Source organism: Epinephelus moara, chromosome 17, assembly GCF_006386435.1.
Source record: "Epinephelus moara isolate mb chromosome 17, YSFRI_EMoa_1.0, whole genome shotgun sequence".
Lineage (NCBI taxonomy): Eukaryota > Metazoa > Chordata > Actinopteri > Perciformes > Serranidae > Epinephelus > Epinephelus moara.
The window spans coordinates 21,062,629-21,081,342 of record NC_065522.1 but is presented as its reverse complement, the minus strand read 5'-3'; the positions used below and the strand labels follow the sequence as shown (position 1 = coordinate 21,081,342).

Genomic DNA, 18,714 nt, shown 5'->3' with positions numbered 1-18,714 from the left:
CTCATTGTGTCATACGGATTACTGTTAATTTATTATGCTGATCTGTTCTGTAAGACATCTATTGCACGTCTGTCCGTCCTGGAAGAGCGATCCCTCCTCAGTTGCTCTTCCTGAGGTTTCTACCGTTTTTTTTCCCCGTTAAAGGTTTTTTTTGGGGGAGTTTTTCCTTATCCGCTGTGAGGGTCATAANTGCTCTTCCTGAGGTTTCTACCGTTTTTTTCCCCGTTAAATGTTTTTTTTGGGGAGTTTTTCCTTATCCACTGCGAGGGTCCAAAGGACAGAGGGATGTCGTGTGCTGTAAAGCCCTGTGCGGCAAATTGTGATTTGTGATATTGGGCTTTATAAATAAAATTGATTGAATTGACTTTAGCGCGCGTTTTTCAACAATTGGGCCGGAAAGGGGTCCTTTAACATCGGCGTGTTTGTCGTTGAGGGACAAAAAAACGTCAATTCGCCTTGTTGTACCGACGTAGTGTGTTTATTTCCTGTGAAAACGGAAGTGTANTAAAGCCCTGTGCGGCAAATTGTGATTTGTGATATTGGGCTTTATAAATAAAATTGATTGAATTGACTTTAGCGCGCGTTTTTCAACAATTGGGCCGGAAAGGGGTCCTTTAACATCGGCGTGTTTGTCGTTGAGGGACAAAAAAACGTCAATTCGCCTTGTTGTACCGACGTAGTGTGTTTATTTCCTGTGAAAACGGAAGTGTATCTTGAAAGGAGGCAATGCGTGTCCCAGAATGTCAACAATCAACGCACCCAGGGTACCTTGCAACTCTTCTGCCTCTGGACACACCTTCTCTCAGTAGACCCTGAGGTTCTTCTTTTGTTCTGACCCCATGGTGGAGTCTCTGCCTATCAGGCTGAATACCTGCCTTTAAGACTACACCTCAACAATCCTCTGGGCACTTCTGCTGTAGCACTGAACATGCTCTGTTTTTTAAACACCTTTACTCTGGGTCATTGTGAAAGAGAAATCATTTTTTAGCATCTCCTCACTAAGGAATATCTGATGACAGGATGTGGTTAAGTTCTTCCTGCTCAGGGGTTTTCAGATGTGGACTTCATCGTAGTTGTTCACACATCTCACTCAGATACAGCTGCGTATAGTAGTCTGTAGATGCACTGTTTTGTGCTTGAGGTATTTAAGTCTTGGAGTGAGTGGATCTAATGTGGGGTCAGGTCTATTAGAGTTTATAGCAAATAGTCAAGAAAAGCAATCTTGAATATTTGCCTTTTGTCACCTAATAGAAATAAACATTGTGATGGTAATATGGTGCAATATAATGCATGACTGCTGGCTCTCTCACTCAACTTTCATTTTTAATACTATACGATCATGTTCTGTCTTACGTGCCTACTTTTAATGTCTTCTGCTTCTCCGTTGACAGAGACCTCCCCCACTCTCCACCCTCTATTTTTTTCAGTACTGTCATGACACAGTGTGATAGACCAGAAGAGGAAACAGAAGTTGTTCCTCTCCCCACAGAGATGGTTGGTGGTTGCCTGAGCTGCCTCTTCACATACATTTTTGTGCTACTTCTCGGGGTCTGCTTTTATGGTACGTACGCCTCTGCTTGTTAAGTTTAAGTATTGTTATGGATTTTTTTTGTCATGAGTAATATATATATATTTTTTTGCCTGATGCACTTTGTCACATGCTTAAAAATAGCACATGTAGGTCAAGACTGCAGAATTTACTGGATGTGCGCACATCGGGAAATGACGTGTATTCCTTGGGAGATGCCTGCAGTCTTTGTGTTTTGTGTTTTTGCAAATGCAAGACGCCTAAGATGCACCAACGAGAAATGCAGCTGCAGGCCTAGAAACTGTCGTAGTAATATGCTGATTTAAGAGCTGGGCGGTCCAAATTAAAGAAATGAATTCAAAGCACCAACTGTGTGTTTAAAAAACTGTTTAAAAAGCATTAAGCTAATTGTTCTCTCCTGATTAAAAAAAAAAAGTCCTAATATGCTCGTGGTGCTCAACATGTATTGAAAATTTGAGCTCCCCACTTCTTTATTTATAATTACATGAATAGACAAAATATAGTATCTTGTGGTTTTATATTTGAGGATATGTTTTGCATTTTTTTTGTGTCAGCAAATTTCCTGCTGCTTGGTTGGCTATAAACTGTATCATTATGCAACTCAGGGAAAGATCGTTTTTCTTTTCCTGTTTTTTTTCTCTCTCTTTAAACTAAGAGGATTGGGTATATTGTTTCACCTAATAACATAATTATATACTATATTCTGATAAACATAGTCGGTCTTAGGGGAAATGCTTAGACAGGAACAAGGAGGTGTGGATCCTCTCAGAATATTTGCAGAAGTAGGGAAGTGCATGTAAGTGTTTAAAAAAAAAAAGAAAAAAAAAAAAGTACTGCTTGTTTATTTGCAGCTCACAGACGTAGCCATCAGTGTTTCGATGTTGTATCAGTACTTAGTTAATAGCAAGAGAAATGTAGCTTCTGGTGCGATGGAACAACTTGTGAGCTTGTTGTTAGATTCACACATAACGTGACCGCAGACATGTAAGCTTTTCATTTCCAGTGTTGGGGATTAGTGACCATGTAATGTTAGTAGTAGTTTAACTACATTCCTTAATAGCTTGCTGGTTGTTCAACATTTATATTTGCATAGTGATTAAAGTGGTAAACAAAAATGTTGTGTAGTTCACTGAAACTACAAACACATTTTGATCATAAAAGGAAAGGAATCATTTAGATTTTTACTTTACCAATGCTTCTTAATAATAATAATAATAATAATAATACATTTATTTATAAAGCGCTTTCAATCAAAGTGCTGTACAGGTGAATTAAAACAAGTACAAGTACAGGAGGAGCAAACCACCCATCACTCAAACGCAACAGTAAACAAGTGGGTCTTTAACTTTGCTTTAAAAACCTCAATCGAGCAGACCTGTCTGATGTCAAGAGGAAGACTATTCCACAGAGTCGGTGCACGGAAAGAAAAAGCACATTCACCGACCATCTTCTTTTTGGCTTTAGGGACAAGCAGATGGCCGCTCCCCTCGGAGCGCAGAGACCGTGTAGGTACATAAATATCCACAAGTTCTGTTAAATATACAGGTGCCAGATCGTTTACAGCTTTATATGTTAGTAACAGCACCTTAAAGTCCACTCTAACCTGAACAGGGAGCCAGTGAAGAGAGGCCAGCACCGGAGTAATATGATCATACCTAGATGATCCAGTTAAAATACAAGCTGCTGCATTCTGAACCAACTGCAGACCTCGAAAACTCTTCCTGGGCAACCCTGATAAAAGAATGTTACAATAATCCAACCTGGATGTCACAAATGCATGATTAAGAGTCTCAGCATCTTTTACTGAAAGGACTGATCTGATCTTTGCAATTTTTCTGAGGTGAAAGAAGGCCACTCGTGTCACCTCTTTTACATGCAAGTCAAATGAAAGGGTCTGATACAAAAGTACACCGAGGTTCTCTACCTTGTCCTTGCAATGAATGACACAGTCATCAAGAGATAGGGTGAAATGATCGAACTGGTGACTACATTTTGACAGTCCAATAGCTATCATCTCAGTCTTGGCTGAGTTAAGTAGCAGAAAGTTTGTTGATAGCCAGGACCTCACAGCAGCCAAACAGGCTGTAAGTTTATCAGAAACAGACCCATTTCCTGCAATGACTGGCATATATAATTGCAAATCATCAGCATAGCAATGAAAAACAGTCCCGAAAGAGCGCATGATCTGACCTAGTGGTGCCAGGTACATTGAAAACAGTGGACCTAGGACAGAGCCCTGTGGGACCCCGTGCTAAAGAGAACAAGAGTGGTTAATTGAACCCCCGCTGACCACAATTGGTTATTAACAAATAACGGTGGTGCAGTGGTTAGCATTGTCGCCTCACAGCAAGAGGGTTCCTGGGAGTCCGGTTGCGTCCCAAATTCCAAAGACATGCAGGTTAATTGGTGACACTAAATTGCCCATAGGTGTGAATGTGAGTGTGAATGATTGTCTGTTTCTATGTGAGTGACCTGTCCAGGGTGTACACCGCTTCTCGCCCAGTGTCAGCTAGGATAGGCTCCAGCCCCTCTGCAACCCCCAAGATAAGTAGTTAGGAAAAATGAATGAATGAATGAAAGAATGAATGAATGAATGAATGAATGAATGAATGAACAAGTTTTTGCATGGTATTTTAAAAGTTAGCTGGCTAATTTAGTAATTCTGCTTGGTGTGATACCCCCACCTAGAATCTAGTTTCTGGAAGGCCAACCCAGTCGCCAGAAGAAATGTTGGCATTGTACATTTCTGTAAACCTTGTTACATTACATTTGCATGTTATATAGCGGATATATTGGAACTCTACATTTTAACAACACCGTGGTTAATGAGTGGTTAGGTTTAGGCGGAAAAACCAACTTGGTTATGCTGAGGAAAAGATCGTGTTTTGGCTTGAAATACCTGGTTGAGGGGGCACAACCCCTGAAAAGTAACAATGTCTCGGTAAAAAACAAGCGCTTTCGGTGCCACTATCCCGGTCTCGCTAGAAAGTAATCGCTTCTCGTGGCACTATCCCCGCTGTAACATAGTGACAGGTTATTAAAACACACCCATATTTGGTGTCCTAAAAAGCCATTGGAAAAACAGCAAATGGTCGCTACAAAACGCCCACGTCAGGGACCTACAACGATAATGGAAACACAGCAATGACTCGTAAAATCACAACCGGTTTTGTTGGTCTTGAACAGTGGTCTGCAGAGGTCTTACACTTCGTGGGCATCTTGCCTCGGTGACGCACCATCTATCATCCCCTCCGTCACTTTAGAAAAGTCGATATGATGTATATGAAACATGCAAATGAAGAATGTTTGTGGTTTGGAGAAATGTAAACATTTTCTTCTGGCAATTCGCTGAAAAGAAAGGTGTCTGACTGATGGACAGTGTATACAAAACCAAAGCAAAGTCGCTTTAGTTATATCCAAACTATACTGTCCCAGTATTGCTGTAGTTCAGCTTCCTCCAGTGTAAAGTACTTGGCAACTTATGCTCTAAAAGTAGCTTCCCCAACACTGCAATTTCCTGAGTATCCTCCATTAATAGCAGCAACACTGACCGAAAATGATGAACATCACTGAGGTCAGAGTCTGTGGTTCCACTGCAGTTTCTTTGGAAATGATGCCATGGTAACCAGGCCAGCTCTGCATGCTATTGTTGTGGTAAAATGTTAAAATGGTAGTTGTGTTGTTGGCTAATCAGACACCACGTGACTATTGCTGAGACTCTGACGTTTTATTTCCAAATGTTATTTGCAGTTGGCAATCTGGAAATTGAATCTTAGTAATGCTCATTTTTTCTAAACAACAGAACATGGCATTGTCAGTACAGCTCCAATAACCTATATGACAACAGGAAACATGATTCATATGTGTTTTCCAACCTTAACCCCTAAAATTGTGGTTTATTCAGTAAACTAAAAATACTTGTTGAGGTCAGGGAAAGGTCACGGTCATGTTTACAGGAAACCAGTGATGACTGTTGACAGGAAACAAACGAAAGCTGTAAGAAGACATTGTGTTTTCTGGTGTGGCGTGTCATGTTATGATGTCATTCAGGTGATGTCGTCATGCCGTGGAATTAATTTATGCCATTTTGTGTTATGTTTTATGGTATTCTATGCTCAGCTTTTCTGTGCTACTTTATATGGAGAGTTATATGAAAGTGTTGTTTGCTCATGTGTTTCAGATGTGGAGGCTTCCAGTTGTCAACGTTTCATCCATAAGAAAGTTGGAGACACCGTGGAGTTGTCATCCTGCTTACCAACTGAAGGGGTCATAATGGCACGCTGGAAATATGGATCGTCATTAATTGCAGAAAAAGATAAGAAGCTTGATGAAAACCATCAGTTCAAGGGCAGATTAGACTTTAACCCCACAAACTTCAGTTTAACAGTGAGAGAACTGACTCTCCAAGATTCTGGTGATTATCATTTTGTCTCTGCGGTGACTGACAAACAGAGGGGAACAGTCACCATCACCCTGCAAGTTCACGGTAAGAGACCAAGTAACCAAATAATTGTTTATAGATGATAATTCATCATTAATTAAATGGATGCCTTTTATATTTTTGCTGTGTTTCCTGTGATCTCTAGACTATTCAAATGCTGGTGGTGTGTTGTACTAAAGCTAACTATGCCAGTTTTTTGCATATAATGGGATGCAGCGTATTTAATATCCTGAGCTCTGTGTCTTATTCCCAAACTATGAATCTGAAATGTTTCATTGCAATACACAGCTGTTTATCTTCATCATGATATATATCAACAGCCGCACAGCTGATCGGGGCCACTATAGAGAGTTATTTTAACTCCAGCAGTTACGTGCTTTATCTATATTTGAGGGAGCAACGGCATAACTGGACTTTGAATGGTATTAACTTTATCTGTAGGCTACAGCACGACAACACAGGAAGTAACAACAATAAACACAATTAAAACAGACCAGTAAAGAAAACATTTAGCTACATAGCCTGCTTACTAATGGCAGAAGCACAAATATCAAGGAAAAATGTCCAAATCAACAAAATCTGCAAGTCTACAAAATTGAACCGGCAAAATACTTTGCTTCTTCCGGGTGTGGTATGATGCCGCGCAGAGGACACAACAGCAGCTGTTGCCCATTTTAACAGCTCGATCAAGGAGAGCTGCGTCAGGTGGAATTGTCCCTCCTGGTTCCCTCACAGTCAAGATGGCGGAGGAGATAACAGAAATGTGGATTTATTCATCTCCTGTCATGTCTGTCTTTAGTGATCATAACATGTTGGGTATGGATTAACCTGCAGATAGTCTGGTTCAAATGAGAAAAACAAAAATACAAAAACAGGTCCACACACCAGAAGCTGCCCTTTTTGGAAATTTTAATTGTATCACCACACGATTAAAATGTCCAAAAGAACTGTCTTCGTATTTTTGTATTTGTTCTTCTGTCCAGCACCAAGTATTTATCGTTTTTGGATGTGCAGACTGTTTTTTTGAGTCTTCTGGTTCAAAATGAGACCAAACATTTCCATGGAAGTGAGGCCTGCAACAGACAGGAACTAAGGCTTGTTGTTTTTATCTGAGCTGATTTACGAGAAAACTTGCGGCCCTTACAAGCTAGTCAAGAGGAGTGAGCAGTCAGCGGTCAGTGAAAGTATAAAACAGCTCATGAAACAGATTCTTTAACAATCATGAATCACCACAACCACAAAAAGTCCTTGAGCATGCAGTTATAAATATACACATAAAAGGCTGATTAGGTCCAGTAGTATTTGAGATTAGCTGCTGACAGACAGATTCACACAGGAACACATAGGTTTGGATAGAGTTTGTCCAGGACCTCTTAACTGATGTAAATGATCTATTCTGTGGGCCTAGTTCTGCTATACGTGACTTTATTGGTGGTTTTCGTACACGCAAAATGGATTTACCAAATTCAGACAGATCTTAAGCTGCAATGTCTACATTTAACTGTCCCTCTTTCTGTCTCTTCTCCAACTCTCTCATTAGAGCCCATTACTAAAGGGCCCGACGTCTTTTTCAATTCCACCTGGCACCCCTCAAATGAATCCTGTACGGCTTTGCTGAAGTGCAGTGCACCCCCTGAAAGCAATGTCACCTACAACTGGACGGTGGGGAACCAAACTATAACTGGCTCCAGCCTGGAATACATCATGCGACCTCAGGACGGAGAAACCAAATTCACCTGCACTATTTCCAACATTGTCAGTGAGATGTCAGCATCCAGAACCGAGAGTTGCAGCAACAGTACAGCTGACTCGTCTAAACCAGGTATATGCAGTGAGGTGAATATAGTTATTAGTGTTATTAGTGTCTTGGGAGTGTAATTATGTTACAGATATCCATAAATGCAATGTGGCCAGTGACAATTTCTGCAATTACTATCTGACAATTACCATCTAACTGCTATTGCTGTCTGAACAGTGAGAAGGACAATGGTTGAATGGTTGAAACATTAAACTAGCTATGATATATACATGCAATAACTCTAAGTATCTCTGATTATATTCTGTGTATTATGACTGAGGTTGCCATTACATTGTGTGAAGCTCTCAATCAAATTTTGAATATCTCACACGTTAGTTCCGGGTGTTTCCATTCAGTCGTCAAAACCAAAATTTACCATATCGCCAAGGTAGTTCTGACTAGTCATAATTTCAAATAAAGGTGTCTTCACTTACTCACAATTAAAAATATTTTAATTGATCCTTTGCTAAGCCCCGCCCCTTTATAATGGTCTATCAAGCTGTCGGAGCTAGTATGGAGCCCACACTGTAACTAACTGCACTCCCTGAAGAGACATTATCTTTTTTTTTTTTTTTTTTTTTGAAAAATGAAAAAAAGGAAATTTCACAAAGAAGCAGACAGAAGGGTCTACAGTCTGTGTTTGAAGGATATATCCAGGATGTTAAACTGATTCCTCATGACATCCAAATAGCTAAAAAGACAAACATATTTAGAAGCTAAAGCCGAACTATAGGCTACAGATCACAGTGTAAAAGTGAACCACCACATCACTGCTGATCGCCACACAAGACAATTAATATAAAGGGAAACTTTGCTGATATTGAACCAGCTGTGTGGCTTCGCAGTGTGTGCAGATGAATGGTGTTTAGCTTTTTTCCCGTTACACCAGCCACTGGACATTTGCCAGGGGGGCGGGCAGGGAGCTCCGAGGAAAGCCAAACAACGCTCATTTGCACACACTGCAATGTCACAGCTGGTTGAATATCACTGAAGTTTCCCTATTTCCCTTCACTGGTTCCTGTACAGCAGCATTCAGTGTTATAATCATTAAAAGCAAAAGTAGCATGTGTATACATTTATGACAATGAAATGTAGAGTTATGACCAACACTCACTTCCAGCTCGTCAAATACCAGTGCTTGGTCAGTGGCCCTGGGCGTCAGATACCGACACACCATGGCACCCCTTTATTAGCTGTATAAGACGCACTGGGCAGCAGCATTTTTTGACACTCCGGGAAACTGTCACAGTATAAAAAGCAAAAAAAAAATCCACATAGGGCTTGTAGGACTGGAGGTGGATTGGTCAGACTAACTCAGGACTTTGACCCAGGAGACTGCTGTTCATGTCCCATGTGAAACCACATGTCAACCGAGTTATTTTCATAAGTTATTGTGCTAGTGTGTGTAGCATGATACACTAGGGATGTAAGTCATATGAAACCTATTTATTTATTTTAAGTCTGGTGATTTATCTAAACCCAATCACATGCTTTTGTGGCATAAACTTAAGAGGGTAAAGCTATAAAATTTCTACCTGCGTTCAAAGTTTAATTTGAAAAGAGACTGTACACATTTGACAAGTGTTAACTGTACATATCCTGTGAAAACGTATGTTTATTTTGAAAAAACACAATGCATGTAATGAGTGAATTAACACGCCGTCCCTGAATATCCAACAATGACGCTGGAGGTACTTCCTCGCGCATCATATATTGTGATGCTCAACGTGCTTAGCCTGGGGGCCACTTTTGCAAAACGACAAGAGGCTGGGGGTCCGTTAACAAACAAACAAACTAAACTAAAATAATATTTATCAGATAAAATGAATAAACAAGGAAAATGCAGTTGCAGGCCCCCCCGGATCCTCCCGTGACTCTCTATTTCTTAGGAAGTTTCAATGCACTCTGGCACCTTATTCACATTCAAGGTGCGAAAAAAAATCCCAGTGTGAATCAATTTATTTTCAGTGTGAATTACAAAATGGTCAGCCGGGCACCCTGCAGCCTATTGCGGGTCAGATTTGGCCCACAGGCCACAACTTGAGTATCACTGTACTAGAGCCTGAACACTGAGGACAGCAATAATTAAAATATGGGTTGTCAATCTATGACAAATGAGAATTCTGAAACTCAAAATTTTGGGTGTAACCCTGTTTAATTCATTTTAGTTTATTTTAAATGAGTATTTTTTTTGCATTTGGATTATCAACAGTGACAAATCTCGTTAAGACATCTCTTCATGTGGAGCTTGTCCAGCTGTTAAATTAGATAACTGAAAAGTAAATATTCTGTATTTCACCAAAGATCATTTTTGCACTTGTAGTTTTATTCCTGATTTACAGGGCCTAATATCTTGTGCCCTTGCACAATTGTTATAACTATACTGTTTCTAAATCATAGTAACAGTGGTAATATTATCATTTGCAGACTGGAACTTTATCATTCTTCCGAGTGTGGCGGCAGGAGGAGGTTGTCTGGTGCTCATCATAATAGTTGGAGTAGCTGTGTGTGTTTGTCACCACAAACAAAGCCAAGCAGGTAAGAAATGTTACTCTGAATAGTTGTGTGCCTTTTTAACTTTAAAATGTTCGCAGTTTTCTTTTAAAAAGATGTTCACCATTTTGTTTTTGCTTTGTTTCTTCATTAAAAACCACCAGCTATTGACTTAAATGACCTCACCGTCTACGCTGATATCACTGATGTTGCAACTGAGGATGTGAGTATGCTCATGTATTTCCTGTGCACACTTTACTTTGCACGTATCATTTGCATCCACTTGAAAGAGGAATTAAATGTTTGTTTTAGAAGATGAAATGCATGTTTTTCCAACTTCTTTTGTTTCCTCTCTCTGTGATGCATGCACATGTAAACTCTCAGGGCACTACCATGAAGCCATGCACACTGTATGAAACCATCGATAACAGTGGCGAAACAGTCACAAGTGGGGTAAGAGCAAAACTTTTATCTCTGACATTCTTGCAGATGAGATTGAATTTGATATTACAGTACACTAAAGCATGTGACAACCAACCTCCTAATGGGGGTGTCAGAGTGTCTTTGATGGTTAATTATAACTATAACTTTATGTGATTAGTTCACACTTCATAGATCATCAGTTAAAGAATGTTAATTTACAGTCACTTCATACTTTAACTGATATGCAACCAAATTAGCTGGATTCCTGTTACATAGGAGTCCTGCTTTTTCATGCCCCTCGCCAAGTGATTCAGGTGCTGAGGACACCCAGTGGTGTCTCGATGAGATGCATGAGGCTCTCAACTAATTCTCATGTTTACCAATCTGCTGTAATATTTGACACTCGGAGCAGCTGATGTAAATAAAAAGCGAGACGGTTCGTGTGAGGTGGGCTGGAGGGGAAGTGGATGGGTCAAACAAACACAGACTTTCAGCCAGGAGACCTCAGGTCATGTCCGCAGTGAAACCAAAAGTCAGTGCTGTTACATATCTAATCTGGCCTGTGAACGCCTTGTTACCAAATTTAAAATAGTTACAGTACTAAAACCCACTAGTGGTGTAGATACTGTAAGACCCCAAAAGACAATATGTTAAATACTATTTACTAAAAACAAAGCAATAGTCATAAAAATGTATAAACATCAGAACATCAGAACATCAGAATAGCTTTATTGTCCTCAGAGCGGAAATTTGTCTTGAACAACAAGGCGGCTGCGGCTCACAATTTAAAATACAAACGACATTCACAAGACGTAGAGCATACGAGGACAGTTCAGTGCTTAGATGGTGTCTGGGAAGTCCATCCGATTTTTTGCACATGACCCAGCAAAGAAAAGTGGTTTGTGCAGGAGTTCGAGTATTGCACATGACCCAGTAGAAATATATTGCACAAATAAAAGGCCCATGTTAAATGTCTGAGGAAGCAGGTCGAGGATTAAAACAATCAACTGTCCTTATCTCGGTCTGGCGGAGTTACTCCTCCACGACAGAAGTCCACGCGTCTACAGGCAGCCTGTAATAAAGACAGCCGGCAGTCACTGGTCAATGGGATACTCACGTCATCAGGCAGAGCTCTGAACTCTGCCTGAAAAACAGCTAAAAAGTATCATAGTGCTGTGACCGTGTTTGCTTGCCGGCTATTCCCTCTAGCTGTCCTCCCTGATCCAATACACCTTCGTGGCTGAAGCCCCCCTCTCCGCCACCTCATTGGTTGTTATCCAACACAGACTTGCCTGGTTGGGTGGCTGCAAAAGACTTTTCTGCCTGGTGCAGATTATTTGGCACGAATAAAGTGGGACCACAGGGGGAGTAAAACTTACTTTAATCACAACAACCATGTGTCTATACTGTACAATAAGAGCATGTTAATAAAAACAGCAAAACCAAGCACGATAAAAACATGCAAGATAAAACACAGCAAAATTTAAAACCGAAACAATGAAACACAATACAACTAGCACTTTCGCCTTGTGACACAATCTCCGCCCATCTGTCACGTACTTGCGTCACTCAAGTGTTTACAACATGTTACAAACTTATCCATCCATCCATCCATTTTCAACCGCTTATCCTCTTGAGGGTCGCGGGGGGCTGGAGCCTATCCCAGCTGACATTGGGCGAGAGGCAGGGTACACCCTGGACAGGTCACCAGACTATCACAGGGCTGACACATAGAGACAGACAACCATTCACACTCACATTCACACCTACGGACAATTTAGAGTCACCAGTTAACCTGCATGTCTTTGGACTGTGGGAGGAAGCCGGAGTACCCGGAGAAAACCGTACTACCGTTTTAAGTTTTAAAATACAAACTTATTTTAAAACTTATTTTTTTGACTAAACTTAACCGAAACCATTTGACCATAAGTTTCACCTAGGGCGTGTGTCACATAAAGACATTAAAGGCTGCGTCGTAAAGAGACGCAAAAGGGTGCCTTCTGGCTTTATCACACTCGAGGGGTGTGAGCAAGTGCCCGTATTTGACGACCTGGGATACGAATGCATTGCAGCACCTGTTTTCATAGAAATAAATGGCTATTTTCTCCATTTCAGCCCATTTTCCTTTATGTTGTTAATGGCACCTGTTAGATGATTTGGGTTTTTAGTGCAACATAGTCAACGGTGCTACACTCCACTTCTTCCGCAGCAGCAACAAACAAATATCATAAGAATTGTAAATATGAAAAAACCTTTTGGTCCTCATGAATGAATGTATGAAGTGTGAATTAGCATTTCTTAATTTATGATGTATTGACCAATTCATGACTCATGATGATACAGTGCATCATGTTGGTGAAGATTCTCAGTCATCCAGGTCATGGTAATCTTAAATGCTATATCGTAGGCAACCAGACTTGCTTGACTTTCTTGAGGATGTTTCACCTCCATCCAAGAGGCTTGTTCAGTTCTAGAAGTGCTCATACTATACTAGGACATTTTGTATGATAATTTTTTATGACATACGACATTATGGACAGACAAGCCACACTAAAACATTTTTATGACATTCTATTGTATGAGCTCTTTATGATATTGTCTCTGACATACTGTGACTTTTTTAGTGTCTTTTTTACAACATATTAAATTATGACTTTTTATGACGTTTTGACAGCATACTATGCAATGACTTCTAAATTATATTTCCATGATATTTCCTTTATAATAATACTATATTAATTTATTTGTATGCCATATTATACTATTACATTTTTGATGACATTTCTATGCCATACTATACTATTACATTTTTGATGACATACTATATTGTGCCCATCATTTGACTTGTTATGACATACTGTGACACTTCACAAAGTGAGGGTAGAAATGTATGGATACTATTATTAGAGGGTTTAATATTAGTGTTAACTTTCTCGGCCATTGTGTCCCTCTTACCTCTGCCTTACCTTGTCACCATCCACAAGTCAACACTAGTTAGGTGTGCCGTACCACACAGGTGCTAGGGGGTGCGGCCTAGAGGAACAAAGGATAAGGAAACTGTTTAAAGGGATAGTGCACCCAAAAATGAGAATTCAGACATTTTCTACTCACCCATATGCTGATGGAGGCTCAGGTGAAGTTTTAGAGTCTTCACATCCCTTGCAGAGATCCCAGGGCAGAGGAGGTAGCAACACAACGCCACCTAACGGAGGCTTATGGCGCCCCAGATTCAAACGTCCAAAAACACATAATTGAAACCATAAAATATCTCCATACTGCTTGTCCCCAGTGATCCAAGTGTCCTGAAGCCCCGACATAAAAAGTTGTTTGGAAAAATGTTTTTTGAACTCTGTTTTTAGCCTCATTGTAGCCTGTAGCTCTGACTGCTAAAAACAGAGTTCAAATGATGTTTTTCTATGTCGGGGCTTCAGGACACTTGGATCACTACAGACGAGCAGTATGGAGATATTTTGTGGTTTCAGTTATGTGTTTTTGGACGTGTGAATCTGGGGCGCCGTAAGCCTCCATTAGGTGGAGCTGTGTTGCTACCCCTTCTCCCCTGGGATCTCTGCAAGTGTTGTGAGGACTCTAAAACTTCACCTGAACCTCCCTCGGCATATGGGTGAGTAGATAATGGCTGAATTTTCATTTTTGGGTGCACTATCCCTTTAAGAAGGGAATTTGATTTGGTTTTGTAAGGATAGACTGAGAAGTGAGGTTGGAGCCGTGCAGCCTGCCATGCAGAAAAAAACACATTTGGCTGTTTTTCATGCTAGTTCCTTGATACGATGAAAGCAGCAGAGAAGCCAGTGCATATGGAGGGCCATAAAGATTGAGCAAGCCATCAAGCCTTTGTCTTCAAGAAGCTCCAGTTGCCTACAATATAGCACTTGAGATTCATGTATCATCACTTCATGTTGAAGTCATTATGACTTAATATAATTATCTCACACTTAACCATTACTTTTTTTGCACCTGCATCATTAGGTGTTGCGTTTTGGTATTAAAATGAGTTTTACATTAACTTTGACTGACATGACATTAACATTGATGTTTTTTTGTTTAATCTCCTTTTGTCACCAGCCCCAGACCGTGTACGACAAGATCCAGTTTAATCGGGCGAGGAAGGCCTCGGTGTCGCCCTATCAGGAAGTGTCCTGAGGGGTCACAGCATGATGTATAGATGAGTTTCCTTTGAGTAAAAAGGTGTACCAAGATACTTTGCTCTGAGCAATATTGAGAAAATATTAATATAATGAAGAAAAGGCATAAAACAAGTTTTAAAAAAAAGACTTTTGTACATGATTTTGTAAATTTTCTATCTTGAGCCCTGACAGACTAAAACACAACTTACGCTACATGCTTCAGTTTTATTAACAGTGTTGTAAATTCTGTACATACAGAGATTATGTTTTTATTTGTACTGTACTATGCAAATCTTTTGTGCATGTTCCTTCTGAGGCCTGCCAAGTGACTGTCTCGGCCTGTGCAAAGCCGGTCATATTAAATTACATTTATTGTCATTACTGTCACTCTGTATTTTATTTTGCAAGCATTTTGTTTTATCAAAAATTTCATTTTTGCATGGTCATTTGTCACAGGTGAAAGGTTAAACATTGCAACTGCCATATGTAACTGTCAAGTCAGCTGTAACAGTACTGATTTGGTAAAAAAAACCAAACATTTAATTAAATTCATATTACTGTTAATGCACCTTTGCTTATTCAGGATTTTCCAAAAACAAACAATGTATAGACTCATACAAAAGTAGTCCCCCTCAGTCATCACAAACAGGCATGTGCACAGTTAGACACCAGGTGGTGCTCAAGCACCTGCCCTTTTGTCCTCTGTCTAGATAAATGCTCTTTTTGCAAAACCTGATAATTAATTTAACCCTTAGATGCATGACCTACAAATACCTACACTCTTCCATAAGTGGGGTCAAAAATGACCCCACTTAGAATCAATGCGTTTTATATGATAAACTTAAGCAATTTCTTTCATTTTGGTTAAAGATGATGATTTGTATTATATTTTGGTCAACAAAAGAATGATTTCATGTTTGACATGTTCATTTATCACTTTTTATTAACATTTTGACAACTACTGACATCATTGAATAATCAATAATAGTATAATAGGCTACCTAACGGGTTAGATTTTATTACAAGGAAGCTATAAATATCATAGTAAGTCTGCTTATCTCTACACAACAAATGCAGTAATGTTAGCTAGCTAACATTACAGTACTAACATTACATAGTAGTTAGCTAACTAGTACCAACATTGTAGTTAGCTAACACTAGCTAACTGTTAGCTAACTACAAATTAGGCTAATTTGATGACAGTAATACTATACTTTATCACACAAAAGTCATGGATGTGGAAAATAAGTTCATATTTTATAACGTCATATGTATTCCAAGATATAAAACGAATATAATACTTAGTTGTATGTTGCTGTATAAAAATCCTCCTGGGTGGTGAGACTGCTGGCATTAGATGTGTAAGTGTGACAGTAAATGTATACCTGACAGTCACAGTCGATAAGAATCAAAGATTCCTAAGTCTAACCCTTGATATTCCATAGGAAATGCTTGGGGTCATTTTTGACCCCACTTATGGAAGAGTGGGGTAGTGATACAAAAACAACAATTTCTTAAAATGTATATACATTTTTTGTTTTTAATGCAAATGGCCTCATGTCAAAAACATGTTTTATACCTGGAATATGAAATGATAAAAACTTTTAATTCCATAGATATTGAAGAAAAACAACCCCTGGGGTCATTTTTGACCCCACTTATGCATCTAAGGGTTAAACAAATCTGATATGGGCTTTGGTGCTGCACACGCTGTGCGTAAAGAGCGCAGAGAAGAAGAGAAGGAGTGCTGAGCTGCAGCCGCTGCAGGGGTCCGTTCTCTGGAATTCTTTAAGAATATTTAGTCTGTTACAGAGATAATTATAAGAATTCATATGTGACTGTTCAATGAAATCACAGCAGTCTGCTCTTATACACAAACTTCACTCTACAAAATCTCAGGAGATGGATGGAATTTTAAAAAACGTAAATTAAATTGTATTTATAAACCAGCAGGACATGAAGCAACATTTGACGGCATTATTCATCCCACAGTGGGGAAATTTGCAACATTACAGCAGCAATGGGATAGTGCAAACAGGACGTATCAGTAGAAAAAAAAATACAAAGCAATATGCAAATATTTAGAGTAAGTAAACTGTACAAAAACAAAGGACAGAACAATAAGCAAACTGTATAAAAACACGAAGCAATATAATTAGGAAGTATCAAAAGAAGCAGATTATAATAAAGAGACAGACTGAGTGACTGATTAATATAATTGACCGGAAAGTGCAGGCACAGCACCAAACTCTTTCTCTGGCTATGCTGTTTGCAAACCGTAACCGATATTCATGCACAGCTTAGGCTACCTTTCATTAGTATACCAGTAACACAAGGTCCTCCAACAACCTCCACATAAATGTATTTACAAAACGTCCGGCAAAATAGTAGAAAACATTTGACAACACAATAGTTAAAATACAAAAAGTACAAAAAGTAAATGTAGAAAATATTGCCTTTTTTCATAACAATACAAAATATAAGCATCTTTGCACCTTACACAGTTAAAAAGTATTTTGTATGTGACTGGATAAAAAAGAAGAAACACTAGTAGACAAGGCATAAAAAATCAAAACAAGATGTGATGGTTTTGCACCAGAGATGCAAAAAATGCACAGTACCCCATTATATTAATAGCTGTACAACAGTATAATACAATGTAATTACTATCGTTGTGAATCATTCGGTGCACCTGTGTTGGTTCTCTGGATTTTGTGCAGCTGTTCATTATATTAGGTCCAAACTCTGCAGATTCTCTCAAAATTCATTCATTTGTTTAAGTTATATGTTCCGGCTTTCACTTTCGTATAATATCTTCTAATGTGCAACATGTAGTTTTCTTAATGCTGGTCTTTTTTATCATTACACATTACAATCCTAAAGCTACACACATGGTGTAGACATCTTTTTATGGTGTCTTCGGTCTTACTTCTTCACTGTAGGAAAGAGAGAAAACTTGGTCATTTCTTACAACTGTGTCACCATTTATTGCTATAAACCTTGGACAGTTATTGCACGAACAGAAGCTTACCTTTAGACGTCAACATCTGTTGTTGTTGGAAACATTTTTCCTGAGAAAAAAAAAAGGAGAATACAAATTAATTACAAATTACAATTTATTTTAACAGCAACCATTTCAATCTGAATATAGCTATTTCAATTATTGATAGTAATGTACCTTTGAGGAATGCAACTTTAGCTTTGATTTGGTCTGTAATTTAAAAACAACAACAAAAAACAAGGTCAATGTGTAGAATTAATTACTTTAAAGTTACAACTGGGTCATTTTATGGTAATGTTCAATCAGTTCTCAACACAGTGTGAAATCAACATCATTAGCTGCCATAAACTGTGTCAGGAAACGGTAACCTCAGGTCAAATGCTGTGTATTGTGTCTTGGTTTGATGTGTGGGCTAGAGCTCGGTGGAAAGAGGAGGGGTTATGAGACTAACTATGACTGTTAAAGGAAAGTGTTGCAAGGAAAGCAAGAGAGACCACAACCCGTAGTTTCAATCTGAATAGAGCAGAGGTGGGTGGTGCGAAGCCTGTCTGGGGACACAATTGCCCAAAATAAATGGAGTTAGATCAGTCTCAATATTAATAAATGCACACAGAAGGATTCACAAATACATGTTAAGATTTATATATAAATGACTCTCTCCACACAAATATTTTCAATGCACACACATATATTTATCATTTTATATAAATGTAAAAAAAATCCACAAATAACCAAAAAAGTTTCACAAATGTATTTCTGATGCACACACAAATATTTATTGTTTTAAATATATGCAATAAAAATCCACAAATATATGTATTTTTATATATTTTATTTATTTATATATTGTATTTAAAAAGTATT

At 39.0% G+C, this 18,714-nt stretch overlaps 2 protein-coding genes across 4 annotated transcripts in view; one reads left to right on the top strand and one right to left on the bottom strand.

The window, feature by feature from the left end:
* LOC126404257 (SLAM family member 8-like) overlaps positions 1–15,227 on the top strand; it is a 26,074-nt gene extending 10,847 nt beyond the window's left edge. Inside the window, exons 3-9 of one of the 2 annotated variants that reach the window (XM_050067345.1) lie at positions 1,428–1,561; positions 5,730–6,035; positions 7,531–7,812; positions 10,216–10,326; positions 10,446–10,504; positions 10,666–10,734; positions 14,788–15,227. In XM_050067345.1, coding sequence (XP_049923302.1) covers positions 1,428–1,561; positions 5,730–6,035; positions 7,531–7,812; positions 10,216–10,326; positions 10,446–10,504; positions 10,666–10,734; positions 14,788–14,865 — 1,039 coding nt within the window. In that variant the 3' untranslated portion in view covers positions 14,866–15,227. Of the gene's footprint in view, positions 1–1,391; positions 1,562–5,729; positions 6,036–7,530; positions 7,813–10,215; positions 10,327–10,445; positions 10,505–10,665; positions 10,735–14,787 lie in introns of both variants that reach the window. The other variant, XM_050067344.1, reaches the window with a different exon arrangement.
* A 1,148-nt stretch (positions 15,228–16,375) lies between these two features.
* Positions 16,376–18,714, bottom strand: part of si:cabz01074946.1 (SLAM family member 9) — a 23,214-nt gene continuing 20,875 nt past the window's right edge. Inside the window, exons 6-8 of one of the 2 annotated variants that reach the window (XM_050067346.1) lie at positions 18,028–18,060; positions 17,881–17,920; positions 16,376–17,785 (exon numbers count right to left, since the gene is read on the bottom strand). In XM_050067346.1, coding sequence (XP_049923303.1) covers positions 17,883–17,920; positions 18,028–18,060 — 71 coding nt within the window. In that variant the 3' untranslated portion in view covers positions 16,376–17,785; positions 17,881–17,882. The remainder of the gene's footprint in view (positions 17,786–17,880; positions 17,921–18,027; positions 18,061–18,714) is intronic. The other variant, XM_050067347.1, reaches the window with a different exon arrangement.